The following is a 13,153-nucleotide window of genomic DNA, read 5'->3' on the forward strand; positions in this document are numbered from 1 at the left end:
GAAATTTGTCAATTTATCCTCTTTAAAACATCGATTAAATAAGAAACTAATAAAAGTATCAATAACTTCTCTATGTCAATTAATGTACAAACGTAAAAACGCTTCTTTTTCAACAGACACAATTAATTAATCGATTGAATAAGTCAATCGAGTTAATCGCAATGGTTGAAAGACGTCGTCGGCTCCGCGAGGCATCTCTACTCACCGTACTTGAGTCCTCGCCACTTGATGGCCGGCTCGTGGTACCTGTAACTGGGAAGCACGATTCTGGGCGGCGGCCGCGTTTGCGAAGGACAAGGCTTGTAGACGACCATGCACCGTGCGCATTTCCGGTTCGTGGGTGTAGCCGCCGGATATGCCGGTTGAATGTGCACGTAGGCCATAGGGGTGACCGATTGCGCGGAATAATAATTCGTGTATCGTTTTCGCCGATCACCGTTCGCCGTCTCGCGTCGATCCGCTTTCTGAATCGCGGCCAATCCCGTCTCGCCGGTCCTTCCTCCGTATCCTCGCGCATTCTTTCGCCGATCCGTGGATCGGATTTTCTTTCTCGAGAAACCGTTGTGCGACGACGCCACGCGATTGTCCTGCGCGAAGGTCGATCGACGCTCAGGAATGAGGGCCCTGTTACCGATTCCTTGATCCTGACTCGTCCACACGAAATTGCTCGTGACCATCAGGTCTTTCAAATCCTCGCCGCGCGTCACTTTGCGTCTCTTGTTGTCCGGTGGAATGATGGAATCCAGAAATTGGAAGGCATCACCCGAAGACCGTTCATCATTATTCTCATCTCGAGATTCACTATCGCCACTGCTGTTTAGATCCTTTGAAAAAGTATTCTGCAATCTGTCACTTTTATGAATCGGAAAATCAGTCACTCGATCGTTGTACTTATTATTATTTCGGTCATTTTGTTCACGGCTGTTAATAATCGATTTTTCGAAGATTTCATTGCGATAAATACCGTTATCGCGTCTTCGAAATTTCTGCGATCGGCTCGAAGTTTGCGCAAACCAATCACGGCGGCGCGTATCACGTCTCTTCCTAGCAGGATCTCCGCGATCCCGTTCTCCCGGCCAATTTTTACGATCGTGGATCGCCTCCGCGGGGCTCATCGCGGAAGATTGAACTCGCTCGCGATCCTCGCGAAAAAAAAGGAGCTGGTCCTCCTGCATTCCTGCAGCGAATTGCCGCGCATCCCCATCCGCGGTATTTCGTTCCGAGGATCCAAGAATCATTGCTTGCTCTCCGGACGAGGATCGAGAGGCTTCTTCAACTTCGTTCAGCCTTCCGATGTCTCTATGATCGTTGATTGTAGGTCGGGGAAATGCGGGAGTGATTTCCTCTTTGATTTCCATAATCGCGCCTGTAATCTGCGAGATACGCGGGGATTTATGTTGATCGCCCAATCGCGCGTTCTTCTCGCCCATCTCGAGAATTCCTTCTCGATCGCCCGATTTCGATGTCGATGCTCCGTTCTCCGGAACATGATGATTACCAGTCCTCTTCGAGTTCTGAATATGACGAAGCATCAATGTCGACGAGCGAAGATAGTTATCGACGTTAATACTCGCCTCCCGCGATCTGGGAGCTCGTGCGCCTCTACCCACGACATCGATCCTCAATCCCCGCCGATCCTCCACCTTCGATTTTGATCTTGATCCCGTCTCCGCCGCGATATCCTCCTCAAATCTATCGTTACGTAACGTCGAGGAAGTTACGATGTCGATCATCGCTCGATCACTGCCCTTTTCATAACGCTGTCTTTCCCGTTCGGCGAGCCTTCCCGGTTTATTCTCGTCCGACGCTCGAGTCTCGGCATTCAAGTGCGCGTCGGTTCGTATAATTACAGCGTGTTGATCCTGCTCCGAGGATTCATCTAACGTACCGCCGTCTTCGTTCACGTGGAGATTCTGTCGCGACAGTCCGTCACCGTCGATTTTTCGATCGTCGACGTTGATCGACGGCGACACCCGTTGCTTCTCATAGATCATGCTAGTTTCCGCGGACGTCTCCTCGACCATCGATCCGTCGTCGCGCGGATCCAGTCGTGTGCTCCTCTTCCATCGCCTGTCACCTCTGATATCTCGCGGCTCGAGGATGATCCCGTCCGTCGAGGCATAACTCGCGCCTTCCTTCGTCGCGGATCCCTCGAAGACGGCGGAACTGTCGCTTTTCGACTCGTCGGTCGGAATCGATCTCGCGGAGCCGTCGCCTTCCGTCCGGATCGTCGACTCGTTCCACCATTGCGGACCTGACAGCAGAAGGGTACCTGCTCCGAGGGCCAGCACGCCCCAGACCCAGATTGATTTTCCGGGGTACATTTCTACCCCATAGTCAGAAGGGAGACTTTCTTGCCCCACACGACTCCTGTCATGACGATTGCATGTTTTTCTCGAATGATATTTTATGGATACTCGATTGATGATAACGTTAAATATTATTGAGACGGATTTCCACCAGGTTCAAACGTCGATTCAGAAAGTATCAATGACCAACAATTTTTTGCATTACTATAATATATAAGTTGATAAGAGTCAATAGTGTAATTTTTGTGACGTTTTAAAAGTCGGCGGTTATGTAACTTCGAGTTTTAAAACTGGATGATGCGGGATTGAAAGAACTGGAACATTGGCACCGCCCAGGATGATTCTTGAATATTTTTCATGCCGCAGTAACTACGTAACTTTTTTACACGATGATTTGCGATATTTTTATAATTTTTTAAACGTTATTTTTAATTTATACAAAGTATTATAATTTTGCACACACTCAATATGTTATATATACCGTTAGATCTCTCAGACGAAAAATTAGATTACGATAAAATTTTAATTTGTAAGACTTGGTTATACCAAATTTGTTAACAGTTTAAATTTTGTGAGATATGTGAAATTCAGAGAGATAAAAGATCATAAATTATTTTTACGATATAACAAGCACTTTAGCAAACGATCTGAGTTTGCTGTTTTATTTTAGAAAAAGTCGGTGACAACTTCGCGAAACATTCGATGAATCACTCACACTCCAGACAAGCACTCGTCGACGTAATCCTTCCGCAACATTTTCATGTTAAAAAAATCTCACAAATTCCTACCTCCATATATCACTATCAATGTTAATCGTAGACTAAAATCATAGCATTTACGGTTTCTCTTCGCATCGAGCTGGGGACACGATAGCATAAAACCGTTTTGTTTGAACTTTACGAAGTTAAATTTCTCGCACCTAGAAATTCGCATTAGATAATTCTTGCGCGAAAGAATTCTCAACAATAGCTGAGAAAATCACGGAAATCTCGGAGCACAAGGAAACTATGCGTAAAATTCTCTGGAGTATTCTTTGACCGGCGATCTTATGTATAATTCTAAGCGATTATCTCACTTTGCTGTTTTTTGGACCTCGAGGAAGGGCCGGAAAGCGAGCGCACGTGGAATCACGAAGAGGTGAACGTGTGTTCCGGCCTCGAGCGCGGCTCGCGAGACACTGGCTTGATACCATTACCATTAGCTTGGCTGTGGTTCTCTCTCTCTCTCTCTCTCTCTCTCTCTCTCTCTCTCTCTCTCTCTCTCTCTCTCTCTCTCTCTCTCTCTCCTTCCCCGCGCACCTCACTGTTGCCTCTTCTTCATCTTCTTCTTCTTCCGCGCCGGCATTCATGTTTTCTCCCTCCTCTTTTTCAGGAGACGACCGAATCTCCGTGTTTACTATGCCGCGCACGTGGGTGTGCGGGTATTCGAGCGGTTTCGGAGCATTGATACCAGGCGAGCCCTCTTCGTCGGACACTTGAGAGTCCTTTGATACGTATATTATATCGATGACATTGCATTCGCATTGTTCGGTGCCTCTACAGCAACGTGAAATTTTATAAATATGCAAGTACTTAAATTATTAACTGGATTTAAACGAATTTTTTGGACTGTACGTAAGCGCGCAATACTGCGATTGATCAACAAACGACTTCTTTGATACTATTACATTGCACAAAATTGCTGGATGCACAAACAAACATTCTTCTTTCATCGCACATCAGTTTATGCGTTATCTAGACCTACATCGATAAGAATATCTCGTCTATTTTCTGCTCTTTTGCCTCTCGAATATCTCGCTCGATTATTATTCATACGTTTTCCGTGCATTTTTGTTACATAAGCCTGAAAAACGTACTGAAAAATGTAACGATTAATTTTATTAAAAAAACTTAAAAATAATCGCTTAGTGATTTCTAAAAAATCTATATGTATGCCGCGCAGAATGATTTAAATGACGGAAGTGCGTACTCATTGTTACAAGAAAGACGATGTATTGTCATAAGAAGACAATGCGCGATTTTAAGAATAGCGTACGCTCGCAATGGCGAAAAAAAAATTAAAATGTCAAGTCCCGATGTCGCGGGACGATGACAGATGCCGGAAATTTATAATTCATTCGTCACGCGCACATACTCGGAGTTTAAAAGGCACAAAGATCAAAGCGTCCCTTTTACCTGAGCTTAAACGCTACAAAAAAAATTAACAAAGATTCGGAGGAAAATAAAAATTCTCGTAAAAGTTGTAACGCACATTCGCGCTCGATGACCCGTAGAGATCGAGTACATTTCAATCGCACGTCATTTTCCGCGTTATGCAATTTCGACACGCTCGTAGACTGAGAAACGTGACGTCTATTAGCGTTGCCCTTTCAGCAACTAGTGGCAGACGGCGACGGAAGTATATAGACAGTAGTCAAAGATATTGCTGAGAATTACTACTTGAACTTCTTACCTCTACGACGCCAAATAAAGAATATTCGCATTACTTGCTTTATAACCAGAATAAATAATAAAAAATAAAATAAAATTAAATTAAATTAATAAAAATTAGTACATTCTGTATAAAATTGCTGTATGTTTCTACAATTAAAAGGAAAAATATGTTTACAGTTGCTCACGTGGACTACGAATTGCGATGATAATTGATCGCGGATAATTGAACCAGATACCTAATTCGGCTATAAGAATTCAGTATCCGTAAGGGCCACCCTGTACGCGATACATGGGGTCTTTCCGGGACGCATATGCACGTGCCGTGCACCTGTTATTTCCCTGCACACCGTGGGTAATACAAAGCGACCGCTCTTCTTGTTAATTGAATACCGGAAAGCTGCGCGTCGCGCATACAAGTGCACTCCGGTGGGTGTTTCATCGTGGGCACGAGTTTTATGAACTTATTACAGGTGGTCCCTTCGGCCACGCGTGTCCGCCTGTGCATACACAAGGTTGTGACCAAGCACGTGCCTCAGAGAACGAGTCTCTACTTGATATTGATTTGGCGTCAGTTATATAGAGATAAAAGTTTTTAATGTACCTTCAAATCGGGATCAGAAATTGTACACTCGAGTGACTCGAACAGATCGGAACATTTATGAACTAAAAAAGATTGAATAAACTAGAGAATGTAATTTAGAGATTGAGATCTCCGAATAGTGCAAAAAAGGATTAGTGATTTTCTACGGAATGTCGCTCCCCGGTAAGCAGGCGGAATTTATTATCAACGTCGACTTCTTAATTAAGATTAAGAAAGTTAATGTATCCGTTCAGATATTTTTCTGTATCTCTCGCACCATTTCCAAATCATATCCGTTATTTATTGCGCAAGTGTTAATAATTACGTTCTAACACGCGCTACCGCGCCTGTGTTTCTTTTTTCTTTCCCACTCAGATATACCTACTCGTCGAAGATTTTAATTCAGACCACCTACGGTTCGCCGAACGTACGCGCTCTCGTAGCTTCGTTTTATGCTCGCTATCACACGCCCGATGTTGCGCAACGACGTCGCGTTATTATGAGAAAGCTATTTTTATGGCGGATTAGAGAGAGGTATGCGATCACACAGAGCTCTCACATATGCGCGCGAGCGAGCGCGCGCGTCGTGAGTCGTGAAATTCACGGTGCCTTTATGGGACGGATTCCTTCGTGGGACTCGTGAGTCTCTCAGAGTACGATGTCATCGATCTCAGTTTGTTCACGACAAACACGGTTGTCTTCTCACGGGGCCTGGCGTTAACAAGCACCGCGTTTCGATACGTGTAAACGCACGAGCGGCCAACCAACCGTACATGCGCTGCTGCTCGATCCACGATGCATGTTTCAATGCGTCAACGAGAATTCACTCGAGAAACGCTTCTCAATTAAATTCCGGCTATAATAAATAATTTTAGAATTGCATCGTGCTTGAATAATTAAATTGCATTATATCGTGACGTTAAAATTTAATTCGTTCACGTTCAATTTATCGTTCATGGAAAGTATTACTATGCTTTCAAATAAATACTAAAAACACATATCCATTGTCACTATATTAAACGCTGTTAAACGGTGATTATGCAATTATACACATTATAGATAAGCTTCGAGCGCATGGCATTCATTTACGAAACATTGCTGCGTCACATATTCTTTCATGGTAATTTCCGACAGGAAAAATTCTCGGCTCTTCTTGCCGCGGCATCGGCATGATTAATAATCCTCGCCATCAGTGAGACAGGTACATATCTCTTCATAATCATAATGACAAGTTCAGCGATCGTACCGACTATTCGAAAAAGATAATTCACTTGATATCGCAATTTCACTTTTTCATTTTTCCTCATAGTAAGATTAATCTCACGCGCGGCATGGCACAGCGCGACAGCCTCGCTTAATTGACGCGTATAGTGATTAATAATAAAATAATAATCGGTAGCGTTTATTCTCGCGCGAAACATCATGTATCTCGTCCATTTACGTAATACAACTACTATCTCGTAGCAATCAGTACTGGAAATTTATACGCGGAAATTGGTATCTGTCTTTTTATAAATAAAAGATAGAAAGATAAAAAAAGGAGAGAAATATACATATATATTTTTTAAAATAGATATGTATTTAAACAATGCTTGTCACATGGCTCAATCCTGTTTATTTCTGGAGTAAAGAAATTATATTTAATATAATTGCTGACTTTAGCATAAATAATATAACACATTATGTCCTATACCGCATAAAAACAATGTGTTATTACAAAAATTATGTATAATAAGAGAATATCTGTTTATGTATTTATAAATTATGTAAACTTCTCTCATTTTCATTTTATTCGAAATTGCTAAACATACATTATTACTTTAGCACGTGTTTTCCCGCGTGCGACGCAACAATAAATTACAGAAACGAGAAACAATTCATTTCGTACGCGGTTTACGTGGTTTACGATTCACTCGAGGAGAGGCCCGTGTAAGCATCCCGCAGACAAGACGTAACGTCGCGTGGACGTGATTTTACGAGGCGTCGGTCGGTCGCGTCGGTCCTGATGTGGGCAGTAACAAGATGCACACTGTGATGCACGAGCTCTACTAGCTGACGATTCGCGAATCCCCCCCGATAAATCACGCCTCGTGCTATGTGCACGCATCAGCAGCGCGTCGGCTTCATCGGCGTCCAGGTGTGGCTCGTCCGGGCATCGCTCCGATATAAATATAAATGCGGCTCGTAAAACATAATGAGAGGCGCGACGCGATGATTAATGTTCGGATATACCGGAGGCCCACCATTTCTCCGCGCCGACGATTTCGACACCCGACGCGACTTCCGGAATGCTCTTTCGGCAGAGGAGACACGTGCATTCATATGCACTTTTCAAGTGGTCTCCATAACGGAACTATATGGTAATAGAATGCGAGGTTGCGCAACGAGCTTGGTTTCTTTGGATCTGGTTTCTTAGATATACTGCCTCGAAACACCGGAAGTCAGATATTTTCTTAGAAGCGTTTAACAGAACGATTTTAACTCGCCTCGTCTTTCAATTTATCTTAATTTATCTTAACAAAAATATAATATAAAATCTTTAATTATATTTTTCCATAAACTTCTTCTGACTGCACATACATAGCAAGACAATTATTATTATTATCTTTCTATATACATATATAATTAAACATCCCAAATTTCTAAAATATATCTTTAAAACCATTCATATCGAGTTAAGGCAAGAGTAAAAGTAATTTCTAAAGTAAAATTAACGATTGTTCGCGTATTGTATTTTGGAATAGCGTTTTCTCTCTCGCAATCCCGCGGCAGCCTCGTAAATGCGCGCGAGAGAGAGTCGAGTTGTAAAACGACGAATGAAAAACAATCAATTTTACCATGCGATTACCAGGTGGAACATATCCGCGAGGATTGGCGATGGCCGATTGATTTAACGAAGGTATTATCGCCCGATGGCTCCACGTCAGGCGCGCAAACGAACGGCGGAGGCGTGGCGCGCGTAACTTTCGCTTTCGCACCCGCGAATTCATCGCGGCCGCTCTTGGTGATCGCGCGCGCGAGTAAATCGCGTCCGCGGCAACGTAATGAGGATCCACGGGGAAAAGATTTACGATCGAATTCATTGGCTTCGACCTCTCTAACGGATCTCTCCTCTGCCAGTCGTAACGGTCTTGCCCTCTTCTACTGGACACGCGGACTCGTATTACGGCGGATATATACGTTGCCGCCTGACATCCTTATCTTCCTGGCCGTCGTCGCGGAAAATATATGGCCAATTTGCAATTGGCGACTTTTCGCGAGCGAGCACAGAGTGGTCGGTCTTTGTCGAAAACTGTTCTCCGTTGTGAAAAACCGTGGCGAAATTATGACGATTTTTTAGCTACGATCGATGTACGAATGATATCGTTTCAAACCATGATACGACAAGTATTTCACGTAAGATGATTGAATTTCGTTAGATGGATTTCAGAAAATCAGAGCAACGGTCGAAATCTGACATTCTCAAAAAGCGGCGTTCTCGAGAAATAGAATTTTTATGTGGTATTCATGGTGGCACAGGTGGATGGAATTTGTACGTGACGGCGATGCGTATCTATCGGGCTAACAATTGTAGATAGGATACCGCGTGGGCACGGCTACTTTTATAGGATTCATTCGTCCCGCATACAAAACTTGCCGCTATCGCTGTACTCCAGCGATTAAATCACTCGCCTTTTTCCATAGTTTTCCGGTTTTTCGAGCCTTGTCGATCAAGTCTTGAAGTCCCGAAGGATCACGAGTAAACCGTAACATTCTTCGTTTCTTTCTCTTTCGCTGTCTCTCTATTTTTCTTCCTAAGAGAATACCTATATACGAGCGAAGATCGAGGCCACAAACGTATAGAAAGTTGGCGACTTGTACATGAGTCTGCAGTCTGTTCATTGTGTCCCCCGCTTTCCCTCCTCGCACCCACCGGATTCACACGACCATAGAACCGCCGTGGAGGTCCTCCGAGAGTTCTGAGAGAGCATTCATAAGGAGGAGGCCGATAATGTCGCGCCAGACGATACATACGCGCGCCCATACACGTGTGCACGCGTATGCACGAAGGTACGCACACCACGGCACGGAGATTAGACGGATGGGAGAGAAGGAGAGACCTAATCGCGCAGGTAGCCGAGGACGCGAGATGTCCCGTTGCGAAGCGACAAGGTGCTCACGCCGTGGGTGTCGCAATTTCTCATACTTTTCCATCGGATCCACGCGACGCTACTTCCGGCGTACCACCCGCCAGGTGCAAAACTAAGCGCATTTGCCGAGTTTTCAAAACGTCAAATTTATCAATCAAATTTATAATTGTAAGATCAATAATTTTGTAAGAATATGTGAAAAATAAATGAAATGAATTAAGCTTTATTAAATTATTTAGTATTTATCTTTATTTGTAGAAACCTAATTGAATAAAAATACGCTGGCTCGCTATCTGGCCGAGATTTATCACGGAGATATCTTTCCTTTCCCTTTCGGAATTTTCTTGCCTGAATTATTTGCTTAAGCTGTTAGAGTTGCAATAAAATCTTAGAGCGCAATCTTCGCATTAAAATTTTCACGTCATTCATGGCGCGGTCTAAGAATGTTAATCTACTACGCTATAATCTGATCTTGACGGTCTTTATGTTCTTCTCCTCATTCTGAAGGGTACCGGTTCGACAATAAACAGGAAATTGCGACTCTCAACTCGCTGCCAGCGAAAGAAACTGTCGCGCTGAAATAAAAATTCTAGTTTGTATTTAAGAGCACCGAATCATCCGATTTTGCAAGATTTCGTTCGAGTAAGCGATATAAATATCGTATCGCGCACAGAGTCGTTAATAAGAACTTATTGATAAATACGTCACGCGCTATCTGCATCATTCCTTTCGTTTTCTTTTTTTCCGTCTCCTTTTCCTTCTCTTTCCCTTTCTCGTTTCATTCGTGCGCCCGTTCATCGCCCACGTGCATCTGCATTCCCGCCGCGCCGCCACGTACAACCGAGCGATAATGCAAGTAATTACGCTCGGCCGCGAACGCCACCATTATTAACGGCGACGTTTGCATAAATCGACGATCGCGATAATCGGTCATGCCGCATCTTTTGTATCTTCGGGCGTCGGAACGTTTCCGGTCCCTTTCTCCGCCGCGCGGCTGTTATTACACCTCGCGTGGGCGGACGATAAAACGCTCATTGACGAGATTACGAGAAAACGGACGGTTCACGACGCGCGTCCTTGGTTATTACGCAATGACATAATTCATTCCCGTTGCCGACGATATTGTTCTTTAGGCGCGCGTAAGGATAAATTCGAGGATGATTTCATTCTAGCGAAAGGTGCCGTGAGAAATAGAAAATAGCACTATAAATGTTTGTTTAGCATTTCGTGGACGTAGAAACTTCGACAATCTTTCGATATTCTGTGTCTAACGCAAGATTGAGATAATCTAATGTGTTTTAAAGTACCTCGAAAGTTGGCCGTCGCTTTCATAGCGATGAAGCGATCGAAAAGCGAGGGCGATTCTAAGATACTACTTTTTGGGACCTACCCCCTTTTTTCTGTCCGTCACGCCGAGTTACGCTTCCTTTTCGTTAACAAGCCGTCGATGATCTCGAGTACCAAAGTCGGTATTAAATCAGCGCCGCTTTTTCATCAGGGAGGCTCTAAAGGCACGCATTTGACTCCATTACGAAGCGCCTAACACCCCTATGCCCCGCAGTCGTTCGCTAAATCATAACTCGGGACCAGTCTAATATCTCGTAAACACTGTCCACTCGATATCGAAAAATACCAGTCGCCTGGATTTATCTGCGGCGAGCGTGAGATAAAATACAGCCTGTTAGCGAATAACGCGAGCTGACGCGCGTTCATATGACTCTATTAGAGAACTCGCACTTTTACACTTCACTATTTGATGTACGAAGAGCATGCGCGCTAGGACTTCCGTCCTAGAAAATATTTTTCTAAGAGAGATTCGCATTTTCCGATCATCATAACAGTTGCATAATCACGATATAATTGCGAAAATTAAAATTATAATATATATAAGTATAGTAAACATGCTTCAGGATTCAGAGAATTAAAAAATTATGAAATGTTTCAGGTTATTAATAATTGATAAAATAAACATATATAAGCATTACTAATAAGCTTAAGCGAAACGAAAGATAAGTAAGATTTGAATTATTATCGAGATCAAGTGAGATAAAGCTAACTCGAACGTCTCTCGATTGAGCTGCACATTTCTCCGCTTCCAGTTTGCAGATTATCTCGATAATCTCTTTCCCTTAACCGTAACAGCCTTGATCGCGATACTATCTCTCACATTATTATCCAGTTAGAAAGACACGCGGTTATCTTCGTGCCGCTAACTCGACGACCAGCTCTTCGTCACCTGCCAGCCGGCACGTCGCTCATGTTTGCTCATGCCGTCTACCCACGAACGGGAGGAAGAATCCGCGAGTGTGTGTTGACACGTCCTAGGGCTCGCTGGTGGCAGGATACCGTTGATAGGACAGGCTCCACCTTCGGGGACTCATTGACGTAGCGGAAGGTTACCGCGAGGGTGGGTAGGGGAAACGCTCGCGCGCGCGCGCGCGCGCGGGGAAATGACTTAATATGAAGTTACAAGGATGCTATACGAGCGATGGCCGGTGGCGATCGCTTGGACCACCCAGGAGGTGATTGCCGTGGAGAGGATCTATCTACAGTCCGCGTAGCCTTTCTTCCTACGTGCTTAATAGTGCCGGCTTCTCGCATGCCGCATTCCTAGATCGTTCCTGCGCTAGCAGGAAACTCTCGCTGGATCTCGCCCCGAGCGTCTCGTAGATGTCTTTCGATGAGGAAAGAGATGAAATAGTAAAAGGAGGGAGAGAGAAGGCCGCGTCAATGTCCGTCGAAAATGAACGGTATTTTCTTAATGACCAATAGATCATTAAACAAATCTATAACGCGGTTTCGTCTCCTAAATTTCTGACTAAGTTTTTGTACTCTTGACAAACGATAAGTTATAATTTATTATTTATTAAATAAAAACAGCAATTTCCGAACTATTATGATAGGACTTTACTTAACAAGAAATACCTTAGCTAGACCATTTAAGATTCTTTAAGAATTATATGTTTAACATATGATTGAAAATTCGTCATTGTAGCAATTTGAAAATATAATACAGCGTTTTAGTTTTGGAGAAAATTACGTTATTGAATCCGAATAATTTCCGATACGCAATTTGACATATTGCTGGCACATTTGAAAAATTTAAACGCTGCATATTTAATTAATTATCTGCCTTATAATTCTATTTATTTTATGTCAGATATATTCAGTCACTGTCCGCTCGATTATGTCTCTACGGGAAAATATTGTACAAAAAAATCTCCGAAAAGAATAACAGTTTTTCAATTATAATATATCCCTCACATCTCACATCCTCTTCTGTAACATCACTTTGGGAAATCCGAGGCCAATGATCGATATGTACGCGACGTTCAATGCGTCCGTTATTAATTTACTGCTTTGACGCTAGTGCGTTAAACGGGCTATGTATATTAAATTCCGTTGCATAAATTTATGAAGGGAGTGCACGTTCATTAGCCCCCCCTCGACGACAAGCTGTGCACCTTCGTCGATCGTCGCGGTGCAGGCACCGCGAAATACCGCCGACTCAAACTTGCCGATAAGTCAAAGAGGGGCAGGGCAACATAATGCCGCTCTTCATGTTTTATGTATGAGGACAAGATTACTTCGGTACCACCCACTTGCCGAGCGCTACCACGAGCCGTGGCCCGAAACCTACGTTTTGGTCTACGAGAAAAAAAGGTAATATCTATCAGCAAGGCGCGAGGAACAATGGCGATT

The 13,153-nt window shown here is 43.6% G+C and overlaps 1 protein-coding gene across 2 annotated transcripts in view; it reads right to left on the bottom strand.

The window, feature by feature from the left end:
* The window catches only part of Wb (wing blister), a 148,677-nt gene that overhangs the window by 47,640 nt on the left and 87,884 nt on the right, over window positions 1-13,153 (bottom strand). Inside the window, exon 1 of one of the 2 annotated variants that reach the window (XM_071710206.1) lies at window positions 206-3,469. The exons of the other annotated variant lie outside the window; for it this stretch is intronic. Within the exon in view, the coding sequence (XP_071566307.1) occupies window positions 206-2,324 (2,119 nt within the window). The 5' untranslated portion in view covers window positions 2,325-3,469. Of the gene's footprint in view, window positions 1-205; window positions 3,470-13,153 lie in introns of those variants that run through there. 2 annotated transcript variants of the gene reach the window in all.

This window comes from Temnothorax nylanderi, unplaced genomic scaffold (assembly GCF_030848795.1).
Source record: "Temnothorax nylanderi isolate EJ_2023f unplaced genomic scaffold, tnyl_v1.0 TNYL_tig0087_pilon, whole genome shotgun sequence".
Classification (NCBI taxonomy): domain Eukaryota; kingdom Metazoa; phylum Arthropoda; class Insecta; order Hymenoptera; family Formicidae; genus Temnothorax; species Temnothorax nylanderi.